Genomic DNA, 19,544 nt, shown 5'->3' with positions numbered 1-19,544 from the left:
TGATTCCAACACTTGATGTTGCTCTACTTCTGGTACACAACGACGTATGATCTGATCTGGACCCCTTCTATAAAAAATTGGATCATCTCAAAAGTAGTGTTTTAAATCCTGAAGAATTTTTTCTTCTGCTGGCTCAAGTAGTCCGATGGGATGATAGAATGGGTTAAATATTTGACATAATCAGCGTAACATGGTATGGTGATAATTTGAAAGGGCATTTCATCCGAAAAAAAACTTCATTGATCTCTTCTATGGGATTGATTATTGTGATTCAATGTGAGATAGGTGATTTGCAACAACATTCTTACTTCCATTTTTATCTCTGAACTCCAAATCAAACTCTTGCAATAGGAGTATCCATCGAATAAGTCTCGACTTTGTATCCTTCTTGCTTATTAGATATTTCAAGGCCGAATGATCCGTATAGATAATCACTTTTAATCTAATTAAATATGATCTGAACTTGTTAACGATGAACACCAGTACTTGAACTCTTTCTTTGTAGTCGCATAATTTATTTAAGCCTCATCCAAAATCTTACTAGCATAATGAATAACATAGGAAATTTTCTCCTTGCGTTGACCCAACACTGCCCCCACTGCTCGATCACTGGCATCACACATAAGCTCAATGGATAATCTCAGTCTGGAAAAGTCAACACTGAGCAAAAATCAATTTTTCCTTTAAGGTGTTGAAAATAGTCAAGCATTCCTCAGAAAAGTGAATGGAGCCTCTGTTTTCAATAGATTGCATAATGGCTTCGAGATCTTGAAAAAAAATTTGATGAAGCGACGATAGAACTCGGTGTGACCCAGGAAACTTCTAACTCCCTTCATTTTTACCGGCGGTGGTAGTTTTTCGATGATTTGTATCTTAGCTTTATCTACCTCAATACCCCATGCTGATATCAGATGTCCTAACACGATACCTTCCTGAATCATAAAATGACATTTCTTACAATTTAATACAAGGTTTGTGTCATCACTACATTGCAACACTTTTTCCAAATGTTCAAGGCATTCTTTAAATGACTTTTCAAACACTGAGAAATCATTCACAAACACTTCAATGATTTTTCCCACCATGTCCGAAAAAATAGACATCGTACAACACTGAAAGGTGTCTGGAGCATTAAAAAGGCCAAAGGGCATCCGACTATAAGCAAAAGTGTCATAAGAGCATGTGATGGTAGTCTTTTCTTGATCATCTAACTCTATAGGAATCTAGTTGTACCCTGAATAACCATCCAGAAAGAGTAGTAAACATGTCCAACAAGTCTCTCCAACATCTGATCAATGAAAGGAAGGGAAAAGTGATCCTTTATCGTTGCATTGTTAAGTTTGCGATAATCAATGCAAACTCCAACTCGTGACTAGGTATGAGCTCGTTGTTTTCATTTGGAACTACTGTGATCCTTCTTTTTTTAGAACGACCTGTACTGGAGTGATCCATTGGCTGTCTGATATGGGATAGATGATGCCCGTATCCAAAAGCTTTAATATCTCTTTTCTTACCACTTCCTTCATGGTCAAATTTAATCTGCATTGTGCTCAACTGAAACTTTGTAATCATCTTCCATCAGTATCTTGTGCATACAAGACGAAGGGTTGATCCTTTTCATATCCGATATAGTCCATCTTATTGTTGTCTTGTACTCTCAAAGTACCCTCAGCAACTAATCCTCCTCTGATGCTGTTGGATTGTTCGAGTTAAATACTGGAAGTGAATCCTTTTCTCCCAAGTATGCGTAGCAAAGATGAGTGGGCAGCTGTTTGAGTTCAAGAGTTGGAGCATTCTGTATAGATAGTAAAGGTTTTGTGGGTCCTTCACCGAGCTCCAAACATGGTTGTTTAAAGAGTAGTGGTATGGCTGCCAAATAACGTGCACATTCTTCTACTTTCTTTTTTCTGATGGCAAATCCTGAGAATGCACTAAACAAGCCTCAAGCGGATCCTAATGATGATCAAGATTGAATATCTCTCACACTTCTTTTTTTATTATATCAATTTGCATGCAAGAATCTAGTTTGTTTTGAATTTGAAGGCTCTGAACACATTGATTGTCAGTTTCTCTTCATCTAACCTCAATATCAACTGACCCTTTTGCACATCTATCAGAGCACTTTCTGTAGCAAAAAATGGGCAACCTAATATGAGAGGGACGTCCCTATCTTCCTCCATATCTAGAATAATGAAGTCCGTTGGGAAGATAAATTTATCGACCTTGACCAAAATATCTTCACAAATATCTCGAGGGTACTTGATCGACCTGTTGGCCAACTACAGTGAAATTGTAGTCACTTTTGCTTCCTCCAAACCTAGTTTCCTGAAAAGAGATAAATGCATTAAATTAATACTAGCTCCTAAATCACACAATGCTTTTATCTATGTATAAATTACCAATGTTACAAGGAATAGCAAAACTCCATTGATCTTTTAACTTCGGTGGTAATTTATGTTGGAGAATTGCGCTGCATAACTGTTTCATTGTCCTCCAGTATCTTCTTATTTGATAGGATGTCTTTCATGAACTGGGCGTAGCTGGACATCTGAGCTAAAGTTTCAGCGAACGGTATGTTAATGTGCATCTTCTTAAACACATCTGAAAATTTTTGGATTTGCTTATTGAGCTTATGTTTTTGCAGTCTTTGTGGGAATGGGATTGGAGACACATATTCTTTGACAGGAGCGACTGTCTTTACCTGTGGACTATCAGATGACTCACTTTGATTGCCCTTTGTGTCTTTGTCTGATTCATCCACTTGTTTCTCTCCTATGGTAGGTACCTCTTTTGTGACGGTTGCTAGTGACTTTACATGTATGTCTGGTAACTAGACCCTGCTGTGAGTAGTGATTGCTTTGACCTTCTCTTTATGATTTGTTTCGGTATTGCTAGGTAATGTGCCTTGAGCTCTACCTAACAGTGTGGCTGCAATCTGTCCTACCTATTGTTCCAAATTCTTAATTGAGGCTTGTTGATTCTAAAAGTTGGTCTCAATCTTAGTAATGTACTAAGCCAGCAAATCTTCTAACGATGGCTTTTCCTTTGCTGTTGTTTTGCTATTGGAATCCTGGTGGTTTATTCTGATTGCTTCCGCCCTATCCTTGTCCCTGATTGTTAGACCAAGAAAAGTTTGGATAGCTCCTCCAACCTAGATTATATGTGTTGGAAAATGGATTATTTTGCTATCTCTGAAATTTCTGCGCATAACTCACTTCTTCAGACTAATTAACATGTGTAGACACCAAAGGGAATCACGTAGTAATATGATCCACTCCACAACCTTCACAAACCAGTAGAGATTGGTGTACCATGTTAACTGACTGAGATAGATTGCCCATTTTCATTATAAGAACTTTCATTTGCACAGCCAGTGCTGTCATTGCATCCACATTGTGTAACCCTGTTGTTTTCCTTGTAGCTTCCCTATCAGTTGGCCACATTGATTGATTTTTAGCTATTTTTTCATACAGGTCATAGGCCTTATTGACATTAAGTTCCATCACCGATTCTCCCGTTGAAGCATCTATCATATTCCTGAACTCTTGTTTTAGACTATAGTAGAAGAGATACTGCTGAGTCTGCTTAGAAATGTCAAGACTGGGACATCTCTTGAAAAAATTATTGAACCTCTCCCATGCCTCAGGATAGCTCTCGAGATCTTTCTGCTTGAAAATGTGGACTTCGTTCCTGAATGGATACTCCATGGTGGTAAATAGAAGAACCATTCTCTTGCAACGTCCTTCAAGGTATGACAAAATAATTGCATTCAGAATGCATCAGTTGATATTCCTTCGTGACTAATTACCTCATATAGCATAAGAAATGCCGAAATATGTTCATGAGGATTCTCCTGGCTTTTCTAAAGAACCCGATGTCCTATGATTTTGAAAAAAATTGATGACATCTGGTCGGAAATTAGGCTATAGGAGCTTCGTTCTAGATAGCTCTCGATTGATTTGGCTGCGGTATTTGCTCGTGAAGCTGAACTTGATTCGGTGGTAGATTCTGATTATCGACCATTCTCTTTGCTTGATGTTGCACTCTTACGATTTCTATATGTCCTTTCGATTTCGTGATTTGTCGAGAAGAGATCCGACTCATTAGGATTTTGCATTTACCAAATTAGCTTGAAAATAGTCAAGACACAAGAGAATTAAGTAGTGTAATAGTAGCCTGAAACACTAAAAATAAAAAATACAAATGAATTTAAAATATCTAATAACTAAAATTAACACCGTTAATTCCCGGCAATGGCGCCAAAAACGTGTTCGTGAATTTTTCGCAAGCATACATGTTCATTATACAAGTAATAATCGTGATGAAAGAGTTATTATCCCACAGAGAATAAGGTCTAATTATAGTATATTTAATATATTAAAATTCATGTTAGTAATCAAAAGTGATTTGTGCTAACTAATTTTTGTAACTAAAGTTTGTGATATCAATGAAACTTGGTTTAAAAATCAAAGAAGTGAACTATTGAATTTCAGACACCACTGATCAACTCTTAATTCTAATTCTCTACCAGTGATAATTATCATGCAAGTGTGACAATCAATAATTTCACTTCTATTTATTATTCTTTCCCAAAATATAATAAGTCTATAATTACCACGAGACGATCATATTCCTAATTCGAATTCATATGGCTAACATGCATTGACATTTAGAATTATCACACATGATCGCATACGCCACAAATAATATTCCTAACATTTATTGTTCATGTGTTCCGATAACAATGTTCTACCTACCGTAAGTTTTCTAACACTACGAATAATCAATTTATTATCCTAATAGTGCACAAACATTAAAACAATATGAATATACATATTAATGGAATCACAACGCAAGAACTAATATAAAAATATGGGGTCTTGAATTAAAAAACTAAGAATCAAACATTTTTGTCATCTATCCAATACACAAGAAATTTAACCTAACATCTTATTGTATGAAATACATAAAAAATAAAAGAAAGTTATCACCCGAATAATTAAAATATAAAGAGAATCTGGAATCCTTTACTAATGCCTTCAATTTCGGATCCAGGCGATGAAATCTTCATTTTTCAATGTATTTCTCTCTATTTCTCCTCAAAGTCGGCTTGCAATCTAATAGAGACTAGGTTTGGATAAGTTCTCCTATTTATATGATCCCAAAAAGACTCCTTACCAAAATAAAATAAGGAAACCTGAATTTTTTCGCGTTTAACCTTCAGGCGTTCGCCTAGTGTATTCTATGGTGCGCGCTTTAGTGATTTGGGGTGCCGAACTTTTGGAATTGAGACATGTGCCTCGCCTGTAGGCAAGGAGGCATGCACCTTGGTTGCTTTTGGGGCTAAGTTTGCAATTTGATCCCTGAACTTTCTCCAAGGTCTGTTCTCGTTTTTTCTTCACTCTTTTCTTGTACCATTTGCTTATTCTTCATTCTAATATAGTTCCTATATTTCGAATCTTCATTTTGCATCCGTGCCCAACATTTGAATTGTTGCATTTTAGTCCTCGAACTTTATATTTGATGCAAAGTTGCCCTTTTTCTCGTTTATTTTCCTTATTCCCACATCTTCCGTCGATTGTTACCTACAAACAATATATAGCCCCCGTTTGTTTCTCATTTTTGGAAGAACGAGAATGAAAAATATAGCCATTACGAGCCCCACACAAGAGATAAAAATTTAAATTTAGTGACTTGATGTGATGGATAAAGGTTATATTTTTCATTTTAATGAGGAAATAAATAGGAACCAAACAGGGGCATATATAGGATTACGTCTTGTTTCATCCAATTTGTCAACAAAGACTCAATTTTAATGGCCTAAATAAGTGTGTAAAATACATTTCTCACTATTCATTTCCTAGTTGACGATAAAATTTAAAATATTTGAGCCAAAACACTAAAAAAACTTGAGGTGTAAGAATCTAACAAATCTCCTTGCTATCTTAAATCACGTTTTATTTTCATTGGATTGTTGAACATGCCTCAACAGGTAATAATGTATCAAATCTGATTATACAACAATTTCATTGCATTTTAGAAAGTGGACAAATCGTGTATTCTGTAATATAAGACATTGGGCTTTCTTTAGATTAGTTCCTAGAGCTTTGTGAGGGAGGTAAATCGCGAGATGTGTCACAACAAGTCAGGGAATAAAAGCTGCTTGTACACTGCGCCTACAAAGAGTCCAATTCCATATTTCAGGAATCGAATCCCCACATTATGGAATAGAAATTGATTGTTGTTTATATATTGAGAAGACAATGAGTATCAACGGCGATCGCCTGTTCACTGGAGTAGTATCGGCAATGAATGTAGAGTTGTTTCGTGGGTCAAGAGATATCAATTCGTTGAAGAATGAAAGTGGATGGAGGTTTTCGAAATATATGGAAGTGAAGTAGTTTCTTTTTTAAAAACACTTATAAGCCCCCGTTTGCCCGCATTGTTTCCAAATTTTAATGGTTGAAATAATATTTTTTTTAAAAATGTGTTGTTGAAAATAAAAGAGAAAAAGAATGAGAATGGGGTCAAACGAGGGCTTAAGTCATCATCGGATACTTTTTACTTAAATAACTAATATTTAAATAAAAGATATTCGAATTTTGTATAATGAAAATATTGTTCTGATTTTAAAATATTGACGTTTAAAAGTAGGGCTTGATGCAATTTCCACGGCATATGATCTACCCGCTAGCAACAAATCATTCCTTTGGCTTCAGAATTTAACCGAAAGGAAACTATTTTCTTCTTTTGAATTCTCTTAAAATCAAGTTTTTCCAGCTGGGTTCCACCTAAATCACTTGTTTTCGAGGTATGACCGTAAAATTTGTGTATGTGAACTGATATATTCATCGAAAATAATTGCGGATAAACTACACTCCAGCTTTAATTTCGTAGTAACATGAATCATTGACGTTATCGAAAATTCTTTGATGAAATGCAAATGCCCTTTTAATTCTCTTGGATTGGAGCCTTGGAATTTGAATAGGGAATAATTCCATTCAGTTTTGTGAGTTTGCATAAACTCCAATTCCGAGGGTTTAGTTTCAATCTTCTAAGCACAGCTTGAAAGGTAGATTTCATGTTTATTCCAATTATATTACTTCGGAGCAATGAAAAAATGATAATTTCTGAAAATATATAAATATTTTACTGCGCGCTCCAAAATTTGTACTTTCCGTTGGCTAGTATTAGATTTTTGCGATTTTGAACTAACTAGTGGTAATATGGATTAGATGGGGGCTGTCAATTCGGAGCTGGAAGAATTATTCCAGGAGAAAAGGCGAGTTAGGAATCCCTTTGTCCCCATAGGTAAATTTGCTTTCTTTAAATTGCCATTGATGTATATTGCATTTGCTACAATTTTTCTATTACTTTAGCTTGATGTCTTTACGAAGTGGAATTGTAGCTAAGAATTGTAAAATATGTGATATGGGTGCCATAAATTGTTGAATGTGATATTTTATATTTTTAGGTGAATTCTGAATTGTCATTCTTATAATGTCTTGAGTACTTAATGACATCATTGCTTGAGTTTTGCTATCATTTCCCATGCAAAAATATTCTCGTACTACAAGGATTCTTCACTTCACATTCTTGGCTCAAGACTCAATATTTATGCCCGAATTTGTAGTAAATTATTAATAACTACATAATCGAAGGCATGTATATTTGTCTTGTATCAAGAAGCAGGGCACTTTAAAACATATTATTATTGCTCTTTGAAAATGTATGTGTTCTTGTATTTGTGGAACTCTGCGGGTACAAGAATATAAGAAACTTCGCACTGTCCTTTGTCAGATACCTAGTCATAGTTTCTTCTTAAGCCACCAATTTGGAGTCAAGAAAGTTGCTTCATGGGTACATCCTAGCCCTCACTTCACAACTTTTCTTAGAATTGCACACTAAATGATTAGATTTACCAGTCTGATTGATTACAAATGCAGTAGGGACCTCAATTATCTTTAGTTAATATAATGGAAAATTTTGCTGATAAATTGAATATAGTGCCAATTTTCTTAAAATTCTTAGTTGCAAATAATTCTTAATTTCTAGATTGCACTCTCTCTGTCCAGTTAAAACCCAAACTGGATTGATTTCTCCAATTGTTAAATAAATTGTTGAATGTGATATTTTATATTTTTAGGTGAATTCTGAATTGTCATTCTTATAATGTCTTGAGTACTTAATGACATCCTTGCTTGAGTTTTGCTATCATTTCCCATGCAAAAATATTCTCGTACTACAAGGATTCTTCATTTCGCATTCTTGGCTCAAGACTCAATATTTATGCCCGAATTTGTAGTAAATTATTAATAACTACATAATCGAAGGCATGTATATTTGTCTTGTATCAAGAAGCAGGGCACTTTAAAACATATTATTATTGCTCTTTGAAAATGTATGTGTTCTTGTATTTGTGGAACTCTGCGGGTACAAGAATATAAGAAACTTCGCACTGTCCTTTGTCAGATACCTAGTCATAGTTTCTTCTTAAGCCACCAATTTGGAGTCAAGAAAGTTGCTTCATGGGTACATCCTAGCCCTCACTTCACAACTTTTCTTAGAATTGCACACTAAATGATTAGATTTACCAGTCTGATTGATTACAAATGCAGTAGGGACCTCAATTATCTTTAGTTAATATAATGGAAAATTTTGCTGATAAATTGAATATAGTGCCAATTTTCTTAAAATTCTTAGTTGCAAATAATTCTTAATTTCTAGATTGCACTCTCTCTGTCCAGTTAAACCCAAACTGGATTGATTTCTCCAATTGTTAAATTTTTATTATTTTTATTATTATTATTTTTTTCAACAGTTAAAACTAGATGAGGTTGTGTAGTGGTGACATCACGGTTAATTGAGTCAAGCTACGGAATGTCATTCTTCTCAGCTCAGCTTAGCTCAACTTTACTAAATCTAGATGTACACTTTTGAAAGAAACTTTAGGCGATGGAGAAAGAAGCTTTACTTTATGCTGCTCTTTTATTGCAATGATGGAGCTTCATATATTACCACTTTTGGGTGTTGATGACATGGATTTTAGACAAAGGAAAAGTTTACATGTACATAATTATTGCACATAATGTTGTCCATAATGTGATGTGACAATTATTCAGTTGATGTGAAAGTGTGAGATTTGAATTAAAGGTTGGATCCAGTGCCACATATAATTATGGACGCCATTATGTAGACAATTATATACATATAGTACTTCCCTTAGACAAAATATGATCATTCACTATGAAATTAGGATGGACGCTGAAGGAAGTATCTCCCAGTTGGGCTTTCCTTTTTCACTTGCTATAAAGGTCAAGTTTTTTGGGACCATATTAGCATCTACTTCTAGTATTTTCATATTGATTTTTTTTGCAACATGTTCACCAAGCTTTTCCTGCTCCTGCACCTATGTAAAATGGGGTTTTAAGCCAACCGATCCAGCTATTCCCTAATCCACCCCAACTTTTAAAAATATCTATAAATATTACATTTTTACCTACTAAAATTTAATTACAACATTTGAAAATATTTAGTTTGAGAATCTCTAAAATATAAGTATGTGTTTTAATTTAAATGTTTAGTTTTTTTCCGTCATTTGATCATTATGAATGGTTAATGAATGTTATAAATTGCACTCAAAAAATAAAACTTATTGATTTATAGTTCATACTGCTTTCCTATGATTTTGAAAAAAATTGATGACATCTGGTCGGAAATTAGGCTATAGGAGCTTCGTTCTGGATAGCTCTCGATTGATTTGGCTGCGGTATTTGCTCGTGAAGCTGAACTTGATTCGGTGGTAGATTCTGATTATCGACCATTCTCTTTGCTTGATGTTGCACTCTTACGATTTCTATATGTCCTTTCGATTTCGTGATTTGTCGAGAAGAGATCCGACTCATTAGGATTTTGCATTTACCAAATTAGCTTGAAAATAGTCAAGACACAAGAGAATTAAGTAGTGTAATAGTAGCCTGAAACACTAAAAATAAAAAATACAAATGAATTTAAAATATCTAATAACTAAAATTAACACCGTTAATTCCCGGCAATGGCGCCAAAAACGTGTTCGTGAATTTTTCGCAAGCATACATGTTCATTATACAAGTAATAATCGTGATGAAAGAGTTATTATCCCACAGAGAATAAGGTCTAATTATAGTATATTTAATATATTAAAATTCATGTTAGTAATCAAAAGTGATTTGTGCTAACTAATTTTTGTAACTAAAGTTTGTGATATCAATGAAACTTGGTTTAAAAATCAAAGAAGTGAACTATTGAATTTCAGACACCACTGATCAACTCTTAATTCTAATTCTCTACCAGTGATAATTATCATGCAAGTGTGACAATCAATAATTTCACTTCTATTTATTATTCTTTCCCAAAATATAATAAGTCTATAATTACCACGAGACGATCATATTCCTAATTCGAATTCATATGGCTAACATGCATTGACATTTAGAATTATCACACATGATCGTATACGCCACAAATAATATTCCTAATATTTATTGTTCAGGTGTTCCAATAACAATGTTCTACCTACCGTGAGTTTTCTAACACTACGAATAATCAATTTATTATCCTAATAGTGCACAAACATTAAAACAATATGAATATACATATTAATGGAATCACAACGCAAGAACTAATATAAAAATATGGGGTCTTGAATTAAAAAACTAAGAATCAAACATTTTTGTCATCTATCCAATACACAAGAAATTTAACCTAACATCTTATTGTATGAAATACATAAAAAATAAAAGAAAGTTATCACCCGAATAATTAAAATATAAAGAGAATCTGGAATCCTTTACTAATGCCTTCAATTTCGGATCCAGGCGATGAAATCTTCATTTTTCAATGTATTTCTCTCTATTTCTCCTCAAAGTCGGCTTGCAATCTAATAGAGACTAGGTTTGGATAAGTTCTCCTATTTATATGATCCCAAAAAGACTCCTTACCAAAATAAAATAAGGAAACCTGAATTTTTTCGCGTTTAACCTTCAGGCGTTCGCCTAGTGTATTCTATGGTGCGCGCTTTAGTGATTTGGGGTGCCGAACTTTTGGAATTGAGACATGTGCCTCGCCTGTAGGCAAGGAGGCATGCACCTTGGTTGCTTTTGGGGCTAAGTTTGCAATTTGATCCCTGAACTTTCTCCAAGGTCTGTTCTCGTTTTTTCTTCACTCTTTTCTTGTACCATTTGCTTATTCTTCATTCTAATATAGTTCCTATATTTCGAATCTTCATTTTGCATCCATGCCCAACATTTGAATTGTTGCATTTTAGTCCTCGAACTTTATATTTGATGCAAAGTTGCCCTTTTTCTCGTTTATTTTCCTTATTCCCACATCTTCCGTCGATTGTTACCTACAAACAATATATAGCCCCCGTTTGTTTCTCATTTTTGGAAGAACGAGAATGAAAAATATAGCCATTACGAGCCCCACACAAGAGATAAAAATTTAAATTTAGTGACTTGATGTGATGGATAAAGGTTATATTTTTCATTTTAATGAGAAAATAAATAGGAACCAAACAGGGGCATATATAGGATTACGTCTTGTTTCATCCAATTTGTCAACAAAGACTCAATTTTAATGGCCTAAATAAGTGTGTAAAATACATTTCTCACTATTCATTTCCTAGTTGACAATAAAATTTAAAATATTTGAGCCAAAACACTAAAAAAACTTGAGGTGTAAGAATCTAACAAATCTCCTTGCTATCTTAAATCACGTTTTATTTTCATTGGGTTGTTGAAAATGCCTCAACAGGTAATAATGTATCAAATCTGATTATACAACAATTTCATTGCATTTTAGAAAGTGGACAAAGCGTGTATTCTGTAATATAAGACATTGGGCTTTCTTTAGATTAGTTCCTAGAGCTTTGTGAGGGAGGTAAATCGCGAGATGTGTCCCAATAAGTCAGGGAATAAAAGCTGCCTGTACACTGCGCCTACAAGGAGTTCAATTCCATATTTCAGGAATCGAACCCCCACACTGCGGAATATAAATTGATTGTTGTTTATATATTGAGAAGACAATGAGTATCAACGGCGATCGCCTGTTCACTGGAGTAGTATCGGCAATGAATGTAGAGTTGTTTCGTGGGTCAAGAGATATCAATTCGTTGAAGAATGAAAGTGGATGGAGGTTTTCGAAATATATGGAAGTGAAGTAGTTTCTTTTTTAAAACACTTATAAGCCCCCGTTTGCCCGCACTGTTTCCAAATTTTAACGGTTGAAATAATATTTTTTTAAAAAATGTGTTGTTGAAAATAAAAGAGAAAAAGAATGAGAATGGGGTCAAACGAGGGCTTAAGTCATCATCGGATACTTTTTACTTAAATAACTAATATTTAAATAAAAAATATTCGAATTTTGTATAATGAAAATATTGTTCTGATTTTAAAATATTGACGTTTAAAAGTAGGGCTTGATGCAATTTCCACGGCATATGATCGACCCGCTAGCAACAAATCAATCATTTGGCTTCAGAATTTAACCGAAAGGAAACTATTTTCTTCTTTTGAATTCTCTTAAAATCAAGTTTTTCCAGCTGGGTTCCACCTAAATCACTTGTTTTCGAGGTATGACCGTAAAATTTGTGTATGTGAACTGATATATTCATCGAAAATAATTGCGGATAAACTACACTCCAGCTTTAATTTCGTAGTAACATGAATCATTGACGTTATCGAAAATTCTTTGATGAAATGCAAATGCCCTTTTAATTCTCTTGGATTGGAGCCTTGGAATTTGAATAGGGAATAATTCCATTCAGTTTTGTGAGTTTGCATAAACTCCAATTCCGAGGGTTTAGTTTCAATCTTCTAAGCACAGCTTGAAAGGTAGATTTCATGTTTATTCCAATTATATTACTTCGGAGCAATGAAAAAATGATAATTTCTGAAAATATATAAATATTTTACTGCGCGCTCCAAAATTTGTACTTTCCGTTGGCTAGTATTAGATTTTTGCGATTTTAAACTAACTAGTGGTAATATGGATTAGATGGGGGCTGTCAATTCGGAGCTGGAAGAATTATTCCAGGAGAAAAGGCGAGTTAGGAATCCCTTTGTCCCCATAGGTAAATTTGCTTTCTTTAAATTGCCATTGATGTATATTGCATTTGCTACAATTTTTCTATTACTTTAGCTTGATGTCTTTACGAAGTGGAATTGTAGCTAAGAATTGTAAAATATGTGATATGGGTGCCATAAATTGTTGAATGTGATATTTTATATTTTTAGGTGAATTCTGAATTGTCATTCTTATAATGTCTTGAGTACTTAATGACATCCTTGCTTGAGTTTTGCTATCATTTCCCATGCAAAAATATTCTCGTACTACAAGGATTCTTCATTTCGCATTCTTGGCTCAAGACTCAATATTTATGCCCGAATTTGTAGTAAATTATTAATAACTACATAATCGAAGGCATGTATATTTGTCTTGTATCAAGAAGCAGGGCACTTTAAAACATATTATTATTGCTCTTTGAAAATGTATGTGTTCTTGTATTTGTGGAACTCTGCGGGTACAAGAATATAAGAAACTTCGCACTGTCCTTTGTCAGATACCTAGTCATAGTTTCTTCTTAAGCCACCAATTTGGAGTCAAGAAAGTTGCTTCGTGGGTACATCCTAGCCCTCACTTCACAACTTTTCTTAGAATTGCACACTAAATGATTAGATTTACCAGTCTGATTGATTACAAATGCAGTAGGGACCTCAATTATCTTTAGTTAATATAATGGAAAATTTTGCTGATAAATTGAATATAGTGCCAATTTTCTTAAAATTCTTAGTTGCAAATAATTCTTAATTTCTAGATTGCACTCTCTCTGTCCAGTTAAACCCAAACTGGATTGATTTCTCCAATTGTTAAATTTTTATTATTTTTATTATTATTATTTTTTTCAACAGTTAAAACTAGATGAGGTTGTGTAGTGGTGACATCACGGTTAATTGAGTCAAGCTACGGAATGTCATTCTTCTCAGCTCAGCTTAGCTCAACTTTACTAAATCTAGATGTACACTTTTGAAAGAAACTTTAGGCGATGGAGAAAGAAGCTTTACTTTATGCTGCTCTTTTATTGCAATGATGGAGCTTCATATATTACCACTTTTGGGTGTTGATGACATGGATTTTAGACAAAGGAAAAGTTTACATGTATATAATTATTGCACATAATGTTGTCCATAATGTGATGTGACAATTATTCGGTTGATGTGAAAGTGTGAGATTTGAATTAAAGGTTGGATGCCATTATGTAGACAATTATGTACATATAGTACTTCCCTTAGACAAAATATGATCATTCACTATGAAATTAGGATGGACGCTGAAGGAAGTATCTCCCAGTTGGGCTTTCCGTTTTCACTTGCTATAAAGGTCAAGTTTTTTGGGACCATATTAGCATCTACTTCTAGTATTTTCATATTGATTTTTTTTGCAACATGTTCACCAAGCTTTTCCTGCTCCTGCACCTATGTAAAATGGGGTTTTAAGCCAACCGATCCAGCTATTCCCTAATCCACCCCAACTTTTAAAAATATCTATAAATATTACATTTTTACCTACTAAAATTTAATTACAACATTTGAAAATATTTAGTTTGAGAATCTCTAAAATATAAGTATGTGTTTTAATTTAAATGTTTAGTTTTTTTCCGTCATTTGATCATTATGAATGGTTAATGAATGTTATAAATTGCACTCAAAAAATAAAACTTATTGATTTATAGTTCATACTGCTTTCCTTTTTTTTTTTCTTTTTTTTGGGCTTAACCAAAATAAATTTTCTAAATGGGAAATATTCATGCTAGCTCCAGTTCTTAATGCGGTGGCCGGTGGGGATGAGAAATACATAACCAATCCCGACCTCCCCATTACCATTCGTATGTGTTGCCTATGGTGCTCAGCGATCAGTTTTGAGCGGATTGGTTAGTGGATTTTGTTAGTATAATGCTTATATATTGTCATCATTTGGTAGTGGAAGGTATGGAACGAGGCGGGGGTTACCCACTTAATCGGCTAATCAGGTTGAGTGCCCCACCCCGAGGTGGGTGCGGGTAACAGGGGCTCGCCCCATTTAATTTTTTTATTTATTTTTTTAAAGAATTCAACACTTTAAATTGAAAAATTCCACGAAATTTCATTAATTCTATTAGAAGATGTCAACTAAGATTATCTAAAAAATATGATAAATAATAAAAACCTTAGTTTATCAAATATATTTGAATAATTTAACTTTAAAAAATTAATTAATTAATTAAAAATTTTAATAACTATATTATTGTCTTGCTTGACTGAATGGGGGCTAATAAGTGATCAATAACTTAAAAAAATAAAAAAAAAATTTAATTAAAAGAGTACGCAAACGGGGCAAATGTCCTCCCCCGCCCCACCCGAACCCACTCTGTTGCCAACCCTAGTGGTAGGCAAATTATCAGTAAAGAACGGTTAAGGATGATGTCAATGAGGTGATTGTTCCATTTAGGCAATGTTGGTGATTCCTGCAATGTCCTTTCTGGAAAAAGAGGTTTAGTATTAAGCTACTCTATTATTTCTGAGGTGGTGTACTTCCCAAAAGGAGGACTATGAAAGAACAGTTATTCATAGGATTGCGATCCACATGAGCCAGAATTTGGGCAAATGAACTTACTTTTCTCAAATTTGTGTTTCTGCTAAAAGGAAAATGAGTTTCAATATATTAGGATAGGCATATATTTAATGTTTCTACCAGGTCATGCTATCTATTATTTGCTAGTTATGATTCTTGTTTTTGAGAGATATTGAAACTTCTTTTATAATTCACTTCATTTGAGGGCCTTTGTATTTCAGGGGCACTCATTACAGCGGGAGTTCTCACAGCTGGTCTGATTAGTTTCAGACAGGGAAATTCTAACTTGGGTCAGAAACTAATGAGAGCTCGTGTGGTCGCCCAAGGTGCTACTGTGGCTCTAATGGTTGGAACAGCTTATTACTATGGGGAGAAATTTTGATGTTCTCTTCACATGAAGAATAAATTCCTTTCCGGCTTCTTTATTTTCCTGTTTCCATTGTCCTTTTAGGCGAAGGAAGGTTTGTGTACGGCACTTATACGTTCTGTATGCTTCACAATTTTGATGTTGGGCATACGGTTTTTGCTGTCGATCAAAGTTGAAATGTTCAGAAACACAATATTCTGTTTTAAAACATAAAGGAAATTTTCGTTTATAAGAAAAAGTCGATTGGTCTATTTTTGTGATGTTTTGTTTATTCCTCTTTTTTTGGCTGCACAATTGTTGTTCCTCTTGTTATCATCGGTTTCTCGAGGCAACTAAGATGGTGTATTCAATTGAGAATCTGAAACTTTTAATGACTTTTTGGGATTTAAAAAGTTCAGGATATTCAATTAAGACTATTTAAAAGTCATGGTGTATTTAATTGAAATTTTTTATAGGCTTTTAAAAAGTTTCTAAAAGTTACAGTGTATTGAATTAAAATTTTTAAAAAATCTCTATAAGTTTTGCGGTATTTAAATTTCAATGATTTCTAAATACTTTTATAAAAGTCTCTAGAGTATTAATTTTTAAGTAGAAAGTATTCATATAAAATCTTAAAATTTATATCTCATTAATCATGAGATTTTGGGAGACTTTTAAAAAAAAAAAAAAAAAATTCTTTTTTCAATCTTTCTTTTCTTTAACCTTCCATTGACATGTAAGATTAAAATTTATTTTTTTCTATTGATTATATTTCATTTATCTTTCGTTCTCATTTATTATTTATCTCTATTTTTTATGGAAAAAATTAAACTGGATTCTTGTAACTTTTTTTTTCTTTTTTCATTCATTTTTTTGTGAAAAATATATATATTTTTATTAAATTATGAAATTTTATACGAAAAATTTATAATTAAATTTAAATATATTGATTTTTACTTATTTTTAAGTGTGTGTGTGTGTGTCTTATTATTTATTTAATTGAGATCTTAAATTTTTATTTTTATATGGGAAGAAGAAGTGGAAGGAAAAGGGGAATTGTGGGAATTAACACCTTGTATGTGAGAATTGCACACCAGGTCTATCTGAATTCTATTTCAAATAAAATTTTTTTGAATTTCACAAAATTCTATAAAAATTTTAAAATGACAATTCATAAAAGTTTACATAAGACTTCTACTAATTTCATATAAATTTATAAAAGATCTTTAAAATCCACAAAAGTTATCACTTAAAAAAAGTCAATCAAAGTTTTTAATATGTTAGCTAACTGAGATTGATTCAGATTCATGGTTGGAAGATTGCGATTTTTTCCTTGTGAAAACTATGCAATTCTCGTTCCAATTGTAAAATACAAGCCGCTGACTTTGGTGATTCTGAATATTGAGACCAACGATCCATCTACTCCATTTTGGAATTGTTGACAAGTTAAAAGTGCAGCTCAAATTGAATAGCCCAAAAAATGAAGCCCAACTGGGCAATTCAGGATAAATGCCCAAATAGGGTTATTAATGAATGCAGTGGAAGCCCACGAACACGGTAATATCATCGCCCAAACTTGCAAGACGCCCAAGATCTGAGCGAATGAAGTGCCTTGCAGTCGCCTAAAGTTATGACCCTGTTCTCGCCAAACCTTCGAATCGCCCAGGATCTTAGCAAACATAAGATGTTATGGTTATCCAAAAGTGCAGTTATCGAAATAGTTATTGAGTAATCTTATCACGTTCCACGATTCAAGGAGTTCGGTTGAAGACAGTTGAACGACAAAGAGTAGTGGCAGCAGTTAGAGACGGCAATTCCACGATAAGTTGGCCACCATGAAAAAAGTCGGCAGTTATAAAGCAATTAAGCAGTTTCTAAGCGGTTGATAACGAAGAGATCATCAAGTGAATATAAAAGGAAGAAAAGACATAGAGCAACCCGAATCAAACACTCTCAAACAGAGAATATGTAATTTCAATTTCTTAGTTTAGACTTAAATATTTCTTTTCAGTACTCGTGTGCTTGCGCCCCTTGGAGGCATTCTGTTTAGTTCCAATTGTAAAGTCATCGCCAATAAAACACCCCTCTTTGGGACTTTGTTTCAAAAGGTTTGTTCCTTACACAATTGTCTGATCCCTTTTTAATTGTTAGCGACTACCCGCGCGAAACAATTTGGCACTCCCAGTGGGACCTTAGTGTTTGGTGTTGAAGATACAAAAGGTGAAACAATATGCCTCAGAAATCCGATAAGGAAGCAGCAAGTCAGGGAGGAGTCCAGTCTGTGATCGAGCGATATGAGGAGCAGCATAGCTCCCCACGAACAGATGGACAGAATCAGAGCAATCATAGTCGTCACGAACCAATGACAAAGTTGAGTTCTCGGACCATGCGTACATTACTTGGAGAACTCACACAAGATGTCGTTGAACAGGTAAATCTACGAAATATTCTTCATATGGAAAGACTTGCCCAGAATGGGAATGCACATTATGACAACATGACCAAACAACTAAATACTTTGAACGAAATAATGAATAAGTTAGTAGGCCAAATTTGTCAGCCAGTTGTGCCTCTTGCAAACCACTTTCAAACTAGGACAATTGTGAGACATAATCCCCAGTCCTAAGTTTAAATCAAGGGGTAAAACCACCTTTTGATCCCTCTACTTCAAACCAGGGGATGGTGTAATAACAAATTAGAATAGTGGCATTGGTACATCTAACTTGGGGGGTAACCTAAATGTAAGAGATTATGTCCTAAATAATTGGCAGAATACCCCACCTGTTAGTGATGGAATAAATGTTCAGGCTAATGGTAACAATGGCCCAAATCATGACAACTTTGTTGCCAATCAAGGACCAAACATTAGGCCTCAAGCAAATCAACCGATCAACCAACCTGTAGGAATTCCATATGACCCCAACGTCATGTTGAGAAATCAGATTATGGAAATCGTACAGGACCAGATGACTTTTGGAGTACGTCCTATCATTAGGCCGACTTACACAAAGCCATATCCTGATTGGGTAGACCAAGCATATCCATGGCCTAGAGGATATAAAGTGCCAGAATTCTCACTGTCTACCAGTTTAGGAGGTGTCTACTCTAAAACATATAGGGCGATTCACATTGCAAAGTGGTGACGTTACTGATTATCATAAAATGAGGCTGTTTCCTAGTTCATTAACAGGAGTAGCCTTCTCATGGTTCATCAATTTGCCAGCAAACTCTGTTCAAACATGGCAACAATTAGACCAATTGTTCCACGCTCAGTTTTATAAGATTGAGTCTGAAATTATTTTGGCCGATTTGGCGAATCTGCGTCAAATGCCAAACGAATGGGCAGAAGGTTTTCTTCAAAGTTTCAAAACAGCAAGAAGTAAATGTTTTGTACCTTTGTCCGAAAAGGAGTTTGTCAAAATAGCTCAAGGTTGTCTAAGCTTTGATTTGAAGAAGAAGTTCCAAGACAAGGAATTTCCTGATCTTTTCCAATTGAGCGCGAACGTGATTAGGTAAGAACGATTAATAAGAGAAGAACAAAAAATAAAAA

The 19,544-nt window shown here is 34.1% G+C and overlaps 1 protein-coding gene and 1 long non-coding RNA gene across 4 annotated transcripts; both read left to right on the top strand.

The window, feature by feature from the left end:
• The first annotated feature begins 6,624 nt into the window (after window positions 1-6,624).
• LOC111374360 lies at window positions 6,625-9,665 on the top strand. The gene is made up of 3 exons (XR_002699114.1): window positions 6,625-6,811; window positions 7,236-7,311; window positions 8,822-9,665. It is a non-coding gene; the product is annotated as an uncharacterized LOC111374360 (long non-coding RNA).
• Window positions 9,666-12,470: 2,805 nt separating this feature from the next.
• LOC111374359 (RING-H2 finger protein ATL48-like) lies at window positions 12,471-16,266 on the top strand. Of its 3 annotated transcripts, none has more exons than XM_022997017.1 (3): window positions 12,471-12,611; window positions 13,036-13,111; window positions 15,870-16,266. In XM_022997017.1, exons 2-3 carry the CDS (start codon window positions 13,036-13,038, stop codon window positions 16,028-16,030), a joined length of 237 nt encoding a protein of 78 aa, XP_022852785.1. In that variant the 5' UTR covers window positions 12,471-12,611; the 3' UTR covers window positions 16,031-16,266. The 3 variants fall into 3 exon arrangements, with proteins under 3 accessions (XP_022852785.1, XP_022852786.1, XP_022852784.1); XM_022997018.1 differs by lacking the exon at window positions 12,471-12,611 and adding an exon at window positions 12,621-12,872; XM_022997016.1 differs by lacking the exons at window positions 12,471-12,611; window positions 13,036-13,111 and adding an exon at window positions 13,131-14,968.
• Window positions 16,267-19,544: the final 3,278 nt, after the last annotated feature.

The sequence above is a fragment of the Olea europaea genome, unplaced genomic scaffold (genome assembly GCF_002742605.1).
Source record: "Olea europaea var. sylvestris unplaced genomic scaffold, O_europaea_v1 scaffold124, whole genome shotgun sequence".
NCBI classification, from domain to species: Eukaryota; Viridiplantae; Streptophyta; class Magnoliopsida; order Lamiales; family Oleaceae; genus Olea; species Olea europaea.
This window is presented reverse-complemented; position numbering and strand designations above follow the sequence as displayed.

Coding starts and splice junctions, on each gene's coding strand:
- LOC111374359 (XM_022997016.1), top strand. CDS start 14,845: ATGCTAGCTCCAGTTCTTAATGCGGTGGCCGGTGGGGATGAGAAATAC. Junction 14,969..15,869: donor GATCAGTTTTGAGCGGATTG/GTTAGTGGATTT, acceptor TTTGTATTTCAG/GGGCACTCATTACAGCGGGA.